The following is a 19,674-nucleotide window of genomic DNA, read 5'->3' on the forward strand; positions in this document are numbered from 1 at the left end:
AGGGTTTCTCCATCCGAGCAAAGCTCCAAACCCCACACAACCAATGTGTGCCACCAGCAGCACTACAGAACGGGGCCCAAAGCACATCCACACATCCCTGTGCTCAGAGTCCCAGCCGCTGCCACACCAGCAGCGCTTCCTCGGCGCCGCCAGCAGCCTCTGCACCGTCAGCACGACGTTGCACGTGTTACACGGTTGTCAAACACACTTGTTGAGTCATTCCAACTTAGTTAATTTGCTGAATAAAATTTAATTTTATTTAAAAAAATCTTATACACTATTATTCACCTAGCCCTAGTTGTGAACAGATTCTCACTTCTGAAAATAAACCACATTCTAATCGATTCATTCAACACCAAATTAAATTACTAGTACTGGATTTTGTTTTCTTAAAAAAAGTATGTTAAAACTTTTTTATTTTTAAAACCTCTAAAGAAAATCTTGCAGTTTTACAGAAATGGTTTTTTTTCAGGTTATGCTCTTTGTTTTAAATGCCTGTTATAAATTCAGCTTGTGTAGAGTTCTGTTGTTGGTTTTTTTAAATAGATTTTTAATATGTATTATCTGCAGAGACATCATTGTAACAGTTCCATTTTGTGGATGAACACAAAACTTGTACAGATTTCTCGTATTTGGTCTTTAGGTAAATAGTTCCAAAAGCTGCCTCAATAAACCACTCCAAACTGTTCAGTCCGTCGAGAAAACACAGTTCTTTTCCTTTTGTAGCGGAAAAGGAAATATAAATAATGCATCATTATTACAGAAAGTGACAAAAATCAGGTTCAAATCAAGCCAGCTGTGCAGCGCTCACTCACCGTGCTGCGTGAAGAAATAAGACATGATGTGAACTGAAGACTGAACAGCAGCCTCGCGCTCAGCTCGCGTTTTTTACTGTAAAGTGGAATCTATTACCACAATTAAAGTGAGAAATTGCCACTATATTTTAAAATGTTCAACTGCAGAACACACACTTAAGTCTTCTTTATTGTAATCATTCGGTAGCCACTGTTAGAAAACCACAACAGCTACTGTGGATGGAGACCCGGGTCGGTGTTTGACATCAGAAGTGTTACGGAGAAAACTGGTCAGATTAATTCCTACGGATGGGTGCTTAAGCTTAAAAATATCGAATATACCTCTGACAAGATAATTTTAACTCTCTTTTTAAAAGGACTCGTGATAAAGAATTTTATCTTTTCTAAATGAAGAACAGTCTGTTATCTTAAACATACACAATATTAAGCGAGACTCTCGTTTTACTTTAGACTGGAAAAATATGCCAGGGACAGTCAAAGTCAACACAAAGTAACAAACAGCAAAAGGTAGCAGAGAGAGAAACAGATAAGTGCAGCTCTGGTCAAATTCATAGCAGTTCTTTACGTCAGTTAACGGCTCATTTACATCGTAATTTCTAATCAGTTACATGCAAGCCCAAAGAAGCATTTGATCACTACACATGGTAATAAAATTTGATTAAATTTATCAGGCAACTGCTAAAATATGAAAATTTGCAGATGTAATAAAGTAGCTTTATCTGAACTTTAAGAGGACAGACAAAAGTAAATCATTCCGTCGGTTAAAAAAACCCTACATTCAGTTTTTTACCAAACAAAATTTCACATGAAAAGTATTGTGTGATTCCAAAGTTTCCGGAGTAGAAATGGAGTGATTTGAAATGTCAAAGACCCCATCGTTTTGCAAAGAAATGAAAATACACCTCAAAAATTTCTAATTCCACATGTGAACAACAAAATACTGCATATCTACCAACAACTGCATTGGGTAGGTCATTATGAAAGGCTAGCTGCCAAGATGTAGGAAATGGCTCCTTGCCTCTGTTCCCTTTGAGGAATATACAATCGTTTGAAACCAGTTCACACTAAGCGCTTATCATGCTGCCGTTACACTGAGATGCTCAGTCCTTAAAATCATCTGATAAAGACTTTTTTAAAGCTGCAGCCCTCCCCAGCACTGTACTTCTCAGCGCACACAGTTCATAGGGGCAGGGAGGAGCGGGGTCACAGCCTCTGGAACAACATGTTTTGCAGTTTGACTTTAAGTTACCAAGTTTTAAGGCCACCTGTGTTGGTTTATTTTTCAGTGCTGAACGTTGAAGTCTGATCACAGGGCCCCTTTCCCCACTGCGTGAGAACATGTTCCAAGATTTTAGGTGTTATATTTAAGTGTCTCCTTTTGGCACCACGGAGTTTGTTGTTGGTTTTTTTTTTGTGTTTTTTTGTTTTTGTTTGTTTAAAAAAAAAAAAAAAAAGACAGAAAGAAAGAAAGCAAACTCTAAGTTTCTAGTTCTGGCTGCCTTTATCGCTCACTGCCACAGGCGGGGTGTCCACGTTAACAGCTATCACTATGCTCTCCCCATCCTCTGTTTTGATACGTTTCAGTTCCTGCTGTTCCGACTGGTCTCCGTTCTGGCGCTTTGTTGGAAGCGATGCCGAGGCGGACGCGTGGGTTGCCAACATATGCAAAGGACTTGCAGCAGCTGCAAAAAGATAACACAACTTCAGCACCTAATCCTCGATGGAACAGGTGAGACTGAAAGCAAACATGCACTGCCATCAAAGCGCTGCACTACAGCAGGGCGTCTGTCAGCCCAGGTGAGATTCAGCTGCAACCATTTAACCTCTGCACAAACCCACCGACGTTGCTGTAAATCACTCACTGATCACACAGACAGGGACAGAGGTGGGAAAAAGGGAAAGTACCTCCATTCTGTCAGTGGGGAACTGAACACAGAAAGAGATTAAATGATGTAAAGCCAACCTCTGAAATATCCGTGACACAACTGGGAAGGGAATTTAGAACCTCCCTGAAGGAGGATCTGTCCATGGCTGCGGATGTGCAGATCCTGTCTGCGCACAACGCAGCGCTTGGCCAGGAAGAACAGCAGCAGCTCATATTCATTGCTGGCCATGAGTTATTCAACAAAAGCAATGCAAAGCACACAGCCAGGAGATGCAGATAACTCGAGCATCACTTCCTCTCTGATAGTCAGTTAATCACCCACAGTGTAAGGAAAACAAGAGTGGCTTAATGAGAAGGTTTAAGAAATTACTGTCTGATGAAAGTGAATCAGATAACAGAAATGTAAGTGCTTAAAACATGCTATAGCAGATTGTCATACTTGTCATTACATGGAAACAACAACATGCCAGTCACCATTACAAGCAAGCACAGTCCTGCAGTCATCACATCCAAGGGTGCTTTCCCTCTAACTGTTAAAAGGTCGTTTCTCAATTTTGATTTTCTTCATCTGACTATTCACATGTCTTTGGCAAATAATACAAAATACCAATTATATATTTACTTGTTCATTGCATTTCATGAAAGCTTGTCTAAACACCATCTACTGACCTGCTTTTTACACATTAACTCCCTGTCTTTGGCATCACAGCTTTGCTGAGAATACCATGGAATTCTGTTAGTGGAGCTCAAACATCAAGAGCTCAAGGAATTCATATTTGCTGAAGTTCTTGGTTCTTAGTAAACTATTCCAGTGAATACCTGGAATCACCACTGCAAATAACCAAACTGCCTTGTACTCAGTGTGTACTTGCAGAACAAACTCGTTGGAAAACACTTCATGTGACTCTTGGCTCAACTCTGATTAAAGAAAAAATGTGCATTTAGTCTGACAGTAACTCCCTTTGCTTTACTTGTGCTGAAATGAAGCAGAAGCAGACAGAACACTGACCTATAAGTACTATACTTCAGTAAGAGAACTGATGACAGAGACGGAAGTAAAAAGGATACAAAACAAATAATTCACTCCATTAGTAGGATTTTACTGAAATAAATGCATGTAATGAAGAGTTTGGGGCTTATATCAATTTCCAGAAGTGTAATTTATGAGAAAATACTGCAGCACCAGATAACGTATAAAAGTGAAACTGTTGAAACAAACTACATATATCTGCAAACCAATCCAAAATTGAATGTATCTGTAAATCACACAAAGGCTGAATAATAAGAACTGTGAAGAAGTACCACTGCTCACACAGACTGCTGAGTCTGAGATGGGACAGACAGCATGCAGACAGAACCACCTCAAAATCAGAGAAAGCTCGTTAATTTTAGCGCCCTGCTTTTGTACAGGTTGAATAAAAACAAGAAAGAAGTAACAGTCCAAAAAGCCAGTGGGTTTAACCACAGAACACAAAGAGTTGGAAGAGACCCATTAAAGATCATTGAGTCCAACTCCTATCGACAAGAGAAGATGGGCTGTCATCACTGGAACATCCCTACAGCGACCGCAGAGCCAATAAAAAGCTCTCAGGTAATCTCCAACGAAAAGAAAACATGAGCTCTTACTAAGAGAGACAACAATCTCACACAAGGCTGTCATCAAATTTTTTAGTACAAATTATGTTTTCAGTACGACTACAAAATACAGGAGAAAGCACGAGAAAAGATTCAGCACTGGCCACTGTGAGGTTTTAGCACAGCCAGAGCAGCAGAACAGCCCAACATAACACTCACCAGCATTGCCCTGCCCTTGTATTGCAGTGGTGATGGGTACTATGTGCGTTCCGTTTTGCGTTACAGTTTTTATTGGTAGCTGGTGTTGACCTAGAGGTGCCTGTTGCACTATAGTGACTGTCTGTAAAGGTGTAGTCTGAGATGTCTGAATGATACGACTAGCAGCTCCGATTGTAGCATGGCTAATAGCAGGTATAGGCTCCACTTTCACTGAAAAACAGATGAGAAAGCATCAGTGAAAAACAAGAAAGCATTAAAAAAAAAAAAAACCACAACAATTCACATTTACTATGTCAGCCCTCAGTGAAGATGCATACTGTTATGTTATGAGCTCCAAGCTATGTGAGAAATTACGATGCAAATCCTCAGTTTTTGCATGGAAATAATTTCTGAATAATAACCAACCAGAGCAACCAACCCACAGGTTCTCACCTTTTACTTCCTTGTGGTCTCCATTCTCTTGAGGTTCTACCTTGGGCTGGGTTACCATTGCAGCTTGCGTGACTACTGCCTGTCCAGCTACAGTGTAAGTGTTTGCTGGTGCTAATCCAGTCACATTTGTGACAGACACAGCTGGTATCTGGTGAACAACATGAACTGTCTGAACTACAGGCTGCTGGGATGTTGACGTTGTCACAGGAGTTGCAACAGTGTAGGTGACGGGTTTAATAGTTTGTGGTAGCTGCCGTTGTACAGTAATTAAAACTGGTTGGCTAGATAGAGGTGATCCTAGCAAGGAAGAGAGAAAAATCAGGCTGCTGAATTATGTCATTTAAACCAGTCGTTCTATTAAACTTACTGCTAAAGCCTGAGAGGATTAATGACCTCCTTCACTCATCCCTGACAAAAGCAGACATCGATTACAGCACAACTCCAAGCCACATATTCCAGGTAAGCGCCTCGTTAGCTCAGTTAGGGCTGCTGGTTTGGGCAGGAGCTCCACCCCCCACCACAGCCCTGCAGCTACCACAGCTACGTTCCATCTTCATTCGGTGAAACTCCTTCCACAGACGGGAACTAACGTGTGCTTCAGTGCTGCATGGAAGCTTTCCACAGAGGAACAACTCCCAGCTTCCCAGCCCCTGCTGAGGGCTGCTGGCTTTGTCACAGAACAGTTACTGCTACTTTCGCAGGAATATCACTGAGAAGATGGATGGCAAAGTGCATCAGCTAAGGTAATTAAACAAACAATCCTTATTTCATTTTCCACCTTCCCCTCTTTTTTGGTTTTTTTGTTTGTTTGTTTGTTTGTTTTGTTTTTATTTTTTAAGGAGAATTTGTGCCTTGTCTCCTTAGCCTTATAATTCATTTCTATGTCCAGCATCAAACAGATGGAATGACCACAGATGCATGTAGGACATCTGCTTCTTTCCATAGCCTACACTTAGGTTGGTTGTTTTTTGTTTGTTTGTTTTTTCCTCTGACCCAGAAAGAGCACATTTCCAAACATAGCAAAAGCCATTACAAGGCAGCATGGCCCAATTCAGCACAGAAGTACAAATCTCTGCTTACTATTAAAGCAATCAAGGGTTTTGGAACCCAGAGATAACATCACCTGTGGGTCTGCAAAGAGAATTTACCTGGAATACGTGTGCATTATTCAGTGTTTGTTATGTATTTTAAGACACTAAACATTTACTCTTTGTTGTTTCTTTTTGTTTCTATGCAAAGCCCTGGTAACACAGCCATGCCAACCCTCTCCCACCTCCAACCCCCACACGCTTCTTTCAGGATCCTCACCTGGGGCACTCTGTGCAAATCGTGCTTCTTGTATTACCGCTAGTTTTGGCTGGATAGCACTAGGCTCAGGTTCCATTGGGACTGGAGATCCTTCCCTGGACAGACTCTCGGGGGTCTGGACTCCACTGGAGTGTGCAGACAGCACTCCAGAGTGATTAGGAGAGGCTGGGGCACTTCTGTATTCAAAAACGAAAGCAGCAGCTGACGTGTTTTAACTTCTGAACTGCGAAAGACAGCGACCTTCCTCTACAGAGACTGTAACACACACTGCCCACAGGAGGGCACTTGTGCCTTCTGGCAAGTACAGTTAAAACCCAGAGCAGTTTTGAAAAAGCTTCTGTTAAACAAGAACAGAATTTAAAAGCAAACTTCAGGTGCAGTTAATGGAATGGAAGCGGCTGGATGCCTTCCTAGGGAGACTCCCTAAAACCATCTGTGAAATATAAACATTTCTTTTGGTGGAGAAGGATGTAAATGTATTGGACTAAAGGGCAACTCAAAAAAATGTGCACCACCAAGAAGGTCATAACTTTACAAAGGGAATCATTACAAGCCATGTATTTCCCCATCACAAATTCTGCTTGAACATTATCAAATTAAAACGCACACTTGTAATTTCTAAGCTCGAAATAATGGTAGCTGGTATTTGGTTATTTTCTTTGTAAACTGTTTTAGAATTCTGTAGATGGCAGTTAGAAATTAAAATTGTAATTCTGTAAAGAAAAAAACAACACGACAAAGGTACAGCAAGGCTTGCTTACGTTAACATCTGACAGTTAGGCATACAGAGTCAGTTCTTTAACACAAGCAATAAAAACAAACCTAGCGTATGGGGCAGCCTCCTAGCAAAGTTTATCATACAGAATTCAAACACTGAGCCTGGATTTAATTAAATTACTGAACTTGTGACTGTATCCAAAACTATCAAGTCTGTATCAGCCTGAAGATTAAACAACAGCCATAGTCTTTTTGTTCATCTGTTTTTCCTTACCTAGAAGAGAGTGGTCCCAGAGGGGTTCTAAAGCAAGGTACTCCCCTAGGCCGCCTTTTCCTAAAAGCCTGCTCTATTAATTTGCTTTCAGAGGCAGGGTCTATCCTCCAGAATGAGCCTTTGCCTGGTTCTTCCTGGGAACGTGGTACTTTGATGAAATAACGATTCAGAGAGAGATTGTGACGTATTGAATTCTATGGAACATAAAAAAATATGTAGAATTCATATAACTTTTTCAAGTCAGAATGTGGCCTACTGCAGCAATGTGTACTACAGGAAACTTGGGGTTCAGTTTCTTTAATTCCATACTTCAACAGGAGTCACACACTGCCAACGCAGCGCCATGAACCTCAAAGGACTCTGGCATTTTCCAAATCTTTCCCAACAATTAAAAACCAATATGTTAATGTGATACATGGTGACTTTCACAGTTAGAACACTACAAGTATTTGACCATAATGCAGTGCAAAAAACCAAAAAAACAGCAGCCCTCATGTCCTCATAATACCACCCTTCCCCAGGTGTCAAGGAAAATATCAGACTGTACTATGAGGGCCAGAAAAGAATGTGCTGATACTGATCTTACATGATTACACTTTGTTGCTGTTCCAAATACAGTAGCAAAAGGTTAAATTTCACAAGCTCCAAATACTGAGATTGTTGGGAGTTCACCCACAGTCCAGCCTGTCTCAGCAGAGCAGCCAAGGACTCAGCATGTCCAGCAGGACAACAAATGGCAGCAGGTCCTCACGCAGCTCCTCGGTGAGATCCCTGTTACTCCAGCCTGGTTTGCACGCTACCTCACCCTCACGTGGCTGTTTGTGCTGCAACTCACACAACTTTGATCAAAGAGATGCAGAGAACTGCTAATGCTCCAAAGTGCCTGTATCTATCTCTGCTTGCCTTTGTGCACATCCTTTTTTTCTTCCTTTCCCCAATATAAATCCCAAATCTTTCTAAATATTGTCACTGAATAACAAGAAAGTAAGTACAAGAATAAGTACTGAAAAACTTGTGAGAGAACAGAGTGGGGGGAATGGAGAAAAAGCTTTACATTAATAAAAGCTCCTCAAAATTTCCAAGATCAAATGTAAATCCAGCTGAAGTGTCAGCATTCGGGACCCTGGGAATAAGTTTGGAACACCTAAAAAAAAAATTAATGATAACCATGCATGGTTTCTTAAATATGAACTGATGAAACCAGAAAATCTTTTCCTCAGCCAAAAATTGAAAAAGAACTGAAAAGATGCCAAGAACATGTCTATAAATTGTATTTATTTCTCCATATGCTGGAACAAAAAAGTAGATCCAAAAGCACCTGCTAAAATAAGATCACAAAGAGGAGTCCTCAACAAAATGAGTTTTATGTAATAGGGGATATAAATACTGCAGTGCTGCTAATTAAGGGATGGGATCTGGACATTATTTGCATGCACGTACTGTCTGGTTTGAATAATATTCAAATATAGCCTCAAATATTACTTATGGCATCAATCAGATAAGTCACCTTACCTATCATCTAATACCTGATAATTAAAAGCTAGCAGAGCTGTTACACGAGCTGCCCCTGTCAGTGCTCCTGCACTGTTTATGTGACCAGTTACTTAACAGCATCTCATTTCCAGCTGCTTTTTAAATTTGCTTTTCAGTAGAAATAGGTGCTATTTATTCTGGAACACGTCTGCTTTGCTGTGTCCATCACCTTGGTTCAGTCAAGTATTTTTGTCCTAAGCCAGAATTCTGTATGTTACACTGTATGTGTGTGTGTGACTACATGAGGCTCGCTCACATAAGGAAGCATTATATGCACAGATAATGATTCCAAATCAGGAAGCAAAAAGCACGCCAACGTTTTGTAAGCAGAACCCTATTGCTAAAACATATCTGTCAGTATTTCTGCAACCAGAATTCTTCACTGATCACTTGAGAAAGGGGAAAAAAAAAAAAATCTTACAGGTCCTTCCCAGTCACAATAAGAGTGAAGTCCTTTACTAGCCAAAGCATTACAAAATCCCTGTAGAAGTGCCATTCCCCATTCACCTTGCAATTCTCCTATGAGTGATTCAACTTTCATATAGGCTCAATGACAACTTAGCACGTAATTCATATTTGAAATCCATTCCTTTACTGAGAAGGTGTGTACTCTCTGGTCTCATGTAAGTACAGCAAGCAGATACACTTCCTCACTTTTACCCTCCTTCAGTCTCCCCAGATTCTATTTCCTTGCAAAGAAGTTCAGAGCATGCCTCTGCTGTACATCACGACTGTGCTAAGAGCAGCACTGTGAAAATGATCCTTCATGATGGAGACTGCAGCCTGAATGCCACATATGCAAACTTGCCAGTCCTGCTAATTGTGCTCTTCTGTCCTTCACTGACACTAAAAACAGCAGCAAAGGCATTGAACCCTTATGTGTATCTGGAAAGACCGTGCCAGACTGATTCATACTCCGTTAGTCATCCTGGCAAATGCTGAGGCTAGTCTCTTGGAAAGTGAAAAGAAAGCAGAAATTAATTCTACAGGGTTTGGTCTAACTCAGAACAGAAACAACCCATTCACAAATGGAATACTGCAGAAGTGCATCGGGCACACAGTGCAAGGGAACAACAGTCATACGTACTCACTCCTTCACTGTATTGTATGGTCAAGATCCCAAATGCCCAAATGAACCTGAACCCAGAACATCAGGTATCCTAATTCTATCCCAATATGACAACATGCATGTTTACGCTGTGTGAACTTACAGAACAGAACTGCATCCCCAGACACTAACATGTGCTTAAATCCACAGCTCTAGCTACATTTTTCTTCCCCACAAGTCTGTATGTGTCACTGCCAGAGCTTTAGAGAGTACTATTCCATAAATAGAGCAATGCTTCAAACATAAAATAATGTTAATCGCCTACTTTGTTGGAGATTCAATCAGAAAAAGATAAATTTTAACCAACACTGATTTGAGAAGTTGTATTTACAGAGGGCCATTGGGCTCACCAACTGACTTAGGACCAAGAATGCAGAGAGCACTGCTCTCAACTAAGAGAACCTTCTAGAAATCAAGCTTACCTGCCAGCCCTTGTCTGCTGTCCTGTAGTATGGATAATTTTTAGTTATGTGCGTATAGATTCCATTTAGTGTAAGCTGCTTATCAGGTGCCATTGTAATTGCTTGTACTATTAACTGTGCATAGGAGTAAGGTGGCTTGGAGTCGTCCTGCAGAGGAAAAATGAAAATTCTGCATCAATAAAAATGTAAAAACTTTATGAACTGAGTTGCAAAGCAATTAATGCCTTAAGCACTTCTGGACAACCAGAATATTCAAACAGAAAAACTAAGACAATTTTGCTCTTCTGTTTTGCAAACTGTAAACTAACACTAAAAAAAAAAAAAGGAGAAACAAATGCCACTAAAGAATGCCTACAAAGACACACACATAGACACACACAGACCTCTTTGAAGGTGGGGGGGAATGGGAGCATCAGAATAAACATCGTGTCTCATCACAAAGAACTCACAGTTATTTTGAAGTTTGAAATGCTGGGCTATGACTTCATGCATAAAAGGTGGCTGACAAAATTTCAGAAGCATTGCATTCACTGCAAACGTAACGCATGGGTTTTATTTCAAACAGTGCTTACCTTTGGGCTGTCTCCACCCGATGCCTCCTTGTCATTTTCTGACTGAGAATTGTCAGCCATTAAATGTAGGTCAGATGGTATCACACGACTCATTTTGTACCCTGAAGAGCCTGCACCACGGGGGCTAGATGGGCAGGAATTTGCAGCACTGTTGAGCATAAAAAGAAGATCCTACTATTTTGTTATACAGTATATCACCACATTATATTTAATCAAAAAGCTCTTATTGCAGAAAAGCCCACTATCAGTGCTTCTAGACCACAGTTAAGGGCCTGTCAGTATTTCCATTATAAAACCTATTTTCCAAGCCCTTCTAACTCATCCATGAGCATTAAAATCACTGCAGGAAGAAACCTGTCAGATGATGCTCAGGCTTTCCTCCTCAAAGGAAAAGGGATTAACTGATTTATTAGGTTGTACTGTATTTGGGTGAGATTTGCCTACACAGAAGTCCATTTTAACTACATAAGCAACCACACATTTTAAGACACTCATTTGAAACGAGAAACACATCTTGCCTGAAATCTCTGCCATATGCTTGTATTTTGTCTACTCAGAAAGATCTTGTTCTGTGCAGTATTTCTGCACATGAGAAAATATAAAAAGCAGTGAGGCAAAAAAAAATAAATTGATTCTCATTAAAATCTAAAACATTATTTTAAACATTTGCAAGCATATTCATACACACACACACACACACACACACATATATATATATATATATATATAAAAGTGATGAATGCTAGGAACAGGAAGCATCAGCACTGACTTATCTGACTGCACTCTGTATTACATCAGCAGAGCAAATACTGTGCCAGAAAGTGAAAGCACCAATGAAAGGGAAGAAGTGAGGCCCTCTGACTCCTCATGTTTTGCTCTCCACCACAGAAAAGCAGAGCTAAAATTGGAGCACCTTTCCTAAGGGCTGCTCTCCTGCCCCGTGAGCCCACACGAACTACAGCAGCACAAAAATGGTTTTACTTCCACAATTTCATTTTGCCGACAGGAAAGACAAAGCCACTGAGTGATGTCTGTCTCCTCCAAATAAAACCAAAACTCTGGCAGCTCTCCATCGGGGCACACGCTTCTCAGCGACTGTAACTCATTTCAGCAGTCCCCAGCACTTCCAACATTTAACTAAAAACTACAATAGTGAAGACTGGTGCAGCCTTATCTGCAAAGGCAATCTGAGAAATCCAGCACAGCCACTTGTTACCTGCCAGCAATACGCCATACAAGGAGGACTGGATTTCTGAAGCACTGCATGGAAGAATCCTTAATCAGAACCAAAATATCTGACTATTTTTATTATTCTTTTTCATATAGGTCACTGCTGTTCTGTGTTTTTACAGATCAACTGACAACATCCTTCCACTGAGCTCACTTCAGCATATATTGACAAAGCAACACATATGGGTACATACAAAGCAAGCTTACAAGTCCTGTCCAAAACAGGATGACTGGAAGAGAAACTGTCAAGCTCTGCTCTCAAAATAGACTCAAAACTGTCATCTTTTTTTTTCTGTAATAAAGTGTGCTCAACAGGTGCACGAAAGCCCTGAAGAGAATTGCAAAATTCATAGTGAGGCAAAGACTGTGGTGATACACATGATATTATCTGCAGCATTTATGAGTTACTCTATCATTTCATAAGCAAAAAATATTTTCCTTGAATTTTAATCAGAAGGCAAACCTGTTACACAGACAAGTCAAAATCTCTATTTCCACCATCTGTATAGATCTCATTAAACACTACAACACTGAGATGAAGGTCTTGGCAAACAGGAAAGAAGTCGATTATCCTTCATTCAAATCTCATTAACAGCAAGTACATTTTTCAAAACCAATCATTCACAGTCCATCACCCAAGTGAGGCCCACAAGAAGCACAGAGCAAGTACATGGTTTGCAAAAGCAACTTTCAGTGACTTGAAATGAAGTTTTTGCTCCAGCACTTTCTATCTAAACTAATTTTATCAGCTTATCAGGACAGCTGGTGTTTGTTTCATTATTTTGGTCCCAAACAAAGAGTCACATGGTGACAACAATTACCAAATCAAGCAGCACAATGAATAAAAAACCCAAATTAACCTCCCTTGCAGATGACCTCCCTACACTAAACTTCTCGTGTTCTATTTCAGTTTATGTGCTTTGTTTACTTTCAGTAATGACTGGTCACTAAAAAATCATCTTTCAGAATTAAAAATCAGTCTATTTTCCACACTAACGATAACCAAAGTCTATAAAAACACCACCAAAGTCACTTGGAAAGAAAGTAAAACACGTGCTCCTTTCTTCTAAGAATGTTACACTCCAGAGCAAACTGCTACACGTCTAAGAAATTATGTGTAAGTACTCAAGGCTGCTGATGTAACTGTTTTCACAGGTAGCAGAACTGAAGCTTCATCACAGAAGCAGAATACTGAAAGCATATTACAAAATGGTCTGAATTCTGTAACCATTCTCTTGCCCTGTATTCCATCTGCAGGGTTTAAATACCTGATAGTTCCTGTGGGAGAAGGGAGAGGGCTGATCAGGTGAGCCATGTTGTCTGGAATGTTTATCGTTAAGGGAGAGATCTGGGGTTGCACAGGCTTCACTGGGGACTCCGGGGCCTCCTGTTTTTCTCTCTTCTCATTGGACAGAGCAGTGAATGTTATCTTTATGTTTGTGCTGGGAAACCTGAAAGTACAGCTGAAAAATGAAAAACAAACACGTAAGTCACTTGTTTACACAGCATAAGAGTTTTTTTTGCATGATTTGCACATATTACCATATCTAAAAATACAAAGGTATGCTGCCTTGCACAATTACTTGCAAACACCTTCATTCTACTGATCACACAAAGATCAGCGTGACCAGAAACAGATCCACAAGTGAGCAAGTTCAGAATTTGGAAAGACATAAACAAAGGCACTTATTTGCAACAACAGCACTTCATGTGCAGTCTCTGCATTTCCTGAGGTTCATCTTAACCTTGCAACTACCCCTAAAAAAGTATTATTTTGGTATTATTTTGAAGACAAATGCTATTTGCCAGATGTCAAACAACAGCTCCTGTAAAGGAGCAAGCAAGACAAGCAGAACTCACCAGGAGCATAAAGATAGGCAAATCTGAGCCTTAATCTGCTTCATGGACTGCTCCAGCTAAAAGACTGCTCCGTTTTCTCTTCATACACATATTAAATCCAACACCTGTCAGTCCTAAGGCCATCATCTGCAGAGTGCATGGCTGCTGCACTACCACTTTTAGGTATGTTTTGGTAAAGCTGAATTTAAGAGCCAAGTTCAATAAATTTCCATTTACACAAATGACCAACTTCTGTACCCCTAAACTAAAAAACTGATTATAACCTGGCAGTAAATTAACAATGTGTGAGTTGTTGGAAAATGAAATACAACTACCGCACACGTGAACGTTTTCCTTCTGACCCCCATCTTTCCATGCAGGTATTCACAAGTTAACCCAGTTACACAGAACAGGTTATTTATAACTTCTCAGAACTAAACAGACTGAGTTAACAAGAAACTTCATTTTCTCTCAACAAAAGGATCTACAAAGGCTCCGTTCAAGGAACTTTGCCACCTCCTCTCTTTTAATTAAGCTGTCAGACTGCACTCAGCACTAAGCCCCCAACTGTATTTACACATCCCTTCCAAACCATGAATACAACTTTTAAATGCTGTATGACCTACAAACAAACCTTCACAATAGTTTTTTAAACGATTGTGTGTAGGTCTGGTTTTAAAAGGATAGAAACCAGCATACTGGAATAGGTCTGAGGGATGCAGCCATGAACACAAGCAGCACACTGTAAATAAATGGCATCACTGCTTTGAAGAGATTGTATTAAATGTCAAAATTCCATGAGAACTGGAAGGAAGGCTGAGCTGAACAGCAGCATTGGAAGCATCAATTCTCATACTCTTTGGGTTCTACTTCTTAAAGCATATTTATAAAGCAAAGAAAGCATTTGCCTTTTACTACACCTCTTGTGATGCACGCATCCATTGCGGAGATTCCTTTTTCCCCTGCAGTTTACATTCAAGCATCAGGAAAAGAAGCGAGCAGTGCTGCTGACCTCCCTTTTCTCTCTGCCTCACTTCTCAGTATGGACTCTGTCCGGATTTAACAGACGACCTATTTCTGAAACACGCTCCATGTGCTAAATCAGGAACAGAATCCATGCCAAAAAAATGCAGATGCATTTCAGCAAAAAAGTTGAGTGAACCAAATTCTGCTTTTTTAGTATCTCCAGCTCACTACCATGCTTTCCCTCTCAGAAAGCATTTGCTGCCTGTACTGTTTTAGTAGCAATTGAGAGAGGTCTCAGCTGTTGTGCCAATAAATGAGATGCTGAAAAATACTGGTGACAAATGTCAATCGGATTTGGGAAAACAAAACCAAACCCAGGAGCTCTGACGAACCAAAGGTTAATCAGCAGTGCCATGCAAACGTGGAATTTACAGTCAGGAGCTGCAGTGAAACCCGTTACTGTGTAGTGCACAACACTTCTCACACTGAGCTTCACAGGGTGCTGCTCTTAAGGAAGACACAAAGCACTCACAGATCACTGTTCTGCCTCAAACGTAAACACCTGAATCGTGTATTATTGAAAGACTGCATCTGTCAGTTGGTTCGTATTTTCAAGCATGGTTTTTAAATATAGATATGTTTCAATAGCTGGAAGATAGCCCAAAAAGTGATCTAAGAAGTGTACATTAACTAACAGATTTTCTAAGCCATTTGCATCAATGCACACATGTTGCACTGACTTTCCAAATCAAAATAAGGTGCACTTTCTAAGGTGAGGAGAATCAAGTTGGTTTGGGCATTTGTTTTTTAATTATACAGCAAAGCAAAGGAAGCACACACAGAGACCTGCTCAAACACACAGTGCCTAAAGCAAGCTGAACTCAATTTTAATTGCTCTTTAAAAAGCAGACTACTTTCATGATGTGCTAGGATGGTTGCTATAGAAGAAACTGATCTATACATCCCACTTTTAAATGAATGAATGAATGAATGAACGTAGCTGTACTGTAAAGTGTCACTCTACCTCTCATCTGCTCAACTAACTCTCACTGTTCCTTCAGAGGATGATACCATTCAGAGCAGGAAACCAAATGGAGCCACAACTGGTCCAACAGATTCTTTAAAAACCAAACCCTATGAAAGATGTGTGTTCCAAGAGCCACGTGACGAAAAGCTCACATGGCAGGAATCAAAGCGATGAAAACAAAAGCACCAATGATTTGTCCAACTGACATGCCACGGATGTGCCATTGTTGTATCTCATATATTTCAAACAACTATTCATGGTTGCATATTTAAACATTTTCGTATGCTTATCACAAGAGTACTTACACTGTTTTCCTACAGAGCATCAGAAAGGAGGCTAGCCTGCCAGCCTATGATCCAGCAACCCGCAGTGCAGGCATCACACCTGCAATGCCACCAATGGCCCTAATCACTCTGCTTCAGAAGTTCATTCTGGCTTAACTACTGGAAAAGCTGAGATGGGAGAAAACAGATAAGCAGCCTCAAAACATTTCTAACTATTCGTGAGAAAACCATTCCTATCTCTACAGCTCCCAGCAAAACTGAGACCTGCTGACCCTGGCATTACTTCTATTGAATGAGTTTAGCAACTCTGTACATTGCCAGGTGTGTTCTGAGGAGACGTTTAAATTCCACTTTTGTCACATCTCTAATACTTTCTCCTCTTCCTTTAGAAATGCTGTCTGCACTGCAGGAAAAGGTTAATTACACACCTGCAATTCTAACTACATTCTAATAGCATCTGATTGGAAATAAGGAAATGTCCTATCTCATCTGTGGAGCCAAAACACAGAAGCAGGAATTCCATTTCCTCCCTGTATGCCAGTCCTGCAATGAAGCTCAGTGCCTCAGTACCTTTTGAATTATTTCACTTTAATTGCCTTTTAAAAGCCAGATAGAAGCTGTTCTCTTACAGTTCTGTTATCAGCACCTCCAGATCCTGCTTTCAAATAGACTGGGAGTTCAACACCAATAACTCCCTAAGCATGGTAGTTACGCCACGGTAATTCAAGTTTTTACACTGAAAATACTACTGAACAGCAAGAACTTCAAGGATCTCCCTGTTTTTTAAACACACCCAAAAATTAAAAGATGAGAGGTTTCCAAACTCTTGTTAGTTCACTAACAGCCAAGGAAAGCTTCCCATTTCTACATTTAAACCCGGTCAGCATCCCCAAGCCTGTGTTTTTGCTCATTTCTTATTTCAAATGTTTGAAGTGTCAAGCACAGGCGACAGGATAGCTCATTTCCAGGAGAAACTGAGGTAATCAACAACCCCTGTACCATCAAACCGCTTCTCTCCAACTTAGGTTTTCTCTGCCCATACTGCACACTAAGATGATGCTGTCATACCTCCTTATCCTGCCCTGTATTCATCAGTAAACAAAGAAAATGCAGAAATCACATTTCAACATACTTCTCCTTTCCATGGAAGGGAGATTTATAACTCACCCCTCCCTAATTCTTCTTGCCTATTTGTTTCTTATTTAAGACTCATCTCCTACCTGATTCCACTGCATCACTCCAGTAAAACCAATCTTCACCACCAACTGCTTTAGTTACACTCCTGGTAGAAAACGCACATGCTTTGAAGCTTAAGTCACCACTGAGATACTACAACACACAGTACCACGTGCACAATTGATTCCAGCGCACTTCAGAAGGCAAAACCTGTTTTTTACATCATTCACATCAAACAGCAGAGAAATAAAGTTTGGAAGAGACCTCTGAAGGCCTCTGGTTCAATACCTTATTCACAGGAAAGCTAACTTCTAAGTGACATCAGTTTTCTCTGGGTCTTGTTTCAAATTGTGAAGCCTGCCATGGCTGCAGTTGGGCAATTCGCTCCATAATGAGCCACAATAACAGGGAATGGTTTCATAGAATCACAGCACGGCCTGGGTTGGAAGAGACATCAAGGTTTACCAAGTTCCAACCCCCCTGCCACAGGCACGTGGGCTCCTCCAGCCTCTCACCCGCTTGTTCCCTGAGCAGCTCAGCAGCCCTCCACTGCCCTCTTCAGTTGGTCTCTTCTGTTGGCGGTGGCTTTTGTACCGGAGGCCCAAAGCTGGGTACAGTCACTGCCCAGTACAAGGCCGGCCTTCACCATGACAACAAGGGCGCAGCTTGGAAACGCACACAACATCCTCCCCACCAGGACCCTCCAGTCAGCCATTCCCAGGCTTCACACAGCCCAGATGCAGAATTTTACATTTATGTTTCCTGAACTTCCCAAGGTTCCCCATCAGCCTTCAGTCCAGCCATGTCCCTGTGAGTGCCAGCTCTGCCCTCCAGCTATTAACCGCTCCCCACAGTCTGGTGTTATCCACAAACTGCTATGGGTGCTGCCCCATATCCCAGGCCAGTGATGAATAACAGCACTGACCCCAATTCTACCAGGTTGCAAAGCTACATCAGGGGACCACCAGCTCTGTGCAGTTCTAAGTTCCTTTTCTCCATTTGCCACTCCATTAATTATTGACATCACAGCAGAGTAATAGGTAATTAAATATGAATTAAACTAGAACTAACAATTATTTTTAACAGATTTTTAAATAAGCAAGGCTTAAAAGATGAGCCTTTACACATGCAGCTATAGACACCACGAGGAAAAATAACACAAAAAGGGCAATCACAAATACATTCAGCCTGTAAAGCCTGTGCGCTGTGGCTCTGTACCTTGGGAAAAGGTGCATCTCTCTGGAGGAGAGCTGAACTCTCTGATCAAACCAACACATACAAAAGAGCGCTGTAAGAAGAAACACAACTCCATCTCTTGGGGAAACCTGAAAGCAGCGACTTCTGCTAGTTTGGAAAGCAGCAATTCCATTACCAAGGAGAAAGTGGCTGTTTCACTTAGCCCATACTTTTCCAGAAGAAACGATTACTTTTTGCAGTTTTCCTGTCTTCCAAATATTATACCAAAATTCTAACTGCCCAACCTCATGCACACCAAATAAGCAGACATTCTGGAAGTGAATTAAGAGTTTGGTCTGTTAAACTAAACTGTAAATCATTACTGCAGTACTTCCAGAACTGAATTACCACCTATGCAAAATGTAAGTTATTATTACCAATATGTGCTATCAGAAACAGAGTTACACAACTTCTTGTAGTAAGGATTTCCTTGAGTACTGAAACACAAACAATGTGTTCGAGGTTTGTTTTACAAAGGATTTCCTCGAGTTCCTCAAAAAGAGATTCCTGTCATTTTTCTTCCAAAATAAGAAAAATGCTCAGAGTGCAGTTAATGGTGTAACAGGTACACTGAAAAGAGGTGATCCACTGTAATGCTCATCAGATTGTAATTATTTTCATATCATCCTGAACAGAGGAAGCTTTCCCACTGGCTCATTTTTTATATACAGAATCACTGAGGTTGGAAAGACCAACCAGATGGCCACGTCCTCCCACCACCCCACGCCTGGGACCACTCCAGCTGCTTTCCATCCACACGAGGTGTGCACTTCTGCTCCCATCGCAAATGCCACCTTTGCAACACTCTTCTAACCGGTCACAATAGAAAATAGCAGCATCCTATTTTCCCCACTGACTTTCAGGGGAAAAGATCACTTCTCAAATGTGAAGCAGAGGAACATAAAGCACAAGTCCTCCACTGGATTTTTAAAAGGGAAGTTTTTAAGGTGTTTCTATGTGCAGCTGACCACACCCTGCACAGCAACGTGAAAAACTACTGCAGCAAGAACCCAGCATCACTTCCTAGAGCACACGTGCAGGCTGTCTCAGTAGAGC

General features: G+C 40.9%; 1 protein-coding gene across 1 annotated transcript in view; it reads right to left on the minus strand.

Annotated features, from left to right (window-relative positions):
- Positions 1-230: 230 nt before the first annotated feature.
- The window catches only part of FOXK2 (forkhead box K2), a 41,561-nt gene continuing 22,117 nt past the window's right edge, over positions 231-19,674 (minus strand). The window contains exons 2-9 of the mRNA XM_042833279.1: positions 13,359-13,553; positions 10,861-11,008; positions 10,289-10,435; positions 7,226-7,419; positions 6,235-6,410; positions 4,927-5,223; positions 4,495-4,704; positions 231-2,497 (exon numbers count right to left, since the gene is read on the minus strand). Coding sequence (XP_042689213.1) covers positions 2,301-2,497; positions 4,495-4,704; positions 4,927-5,223; positions 6,235-6,410; positions 7,226-7,419; positions 10,289-10,435; positions 10,861-11,008; positions 13,359-13,553 — 1,564 coding nt within the window. The 3' untranslated portion in view covers positions 231-2,300. The remainder of the gene's footprint in view (positions 2,498-4,494; positions 4,705-4,926; positions 5,224-6,234; positions 6,411-7,225; positions 7,420-10,288; positions 10,436-10,860; positions 11,009-13,358; positions 13,554-19,674) is intronic.

This window comes from Centrocercus urophasianus, unplaced genomic scaffold (genome assembly GCF_019232065.1).
Source record: "Centrocercus urophasianus isolate 14NV4802_14NV808 unplaced genomic scaffold, USGS_Curo_1.0 seq_41, whole genome shotgun sequence".
In the NCBI taxonomy this organism is placed as follows: domain Eukaryota; kingdom Metazoa; phylum Chordata; class Aves; order Galliformes; family Phasianidae; genus Centrocercus; species Centrocercus urophasianus.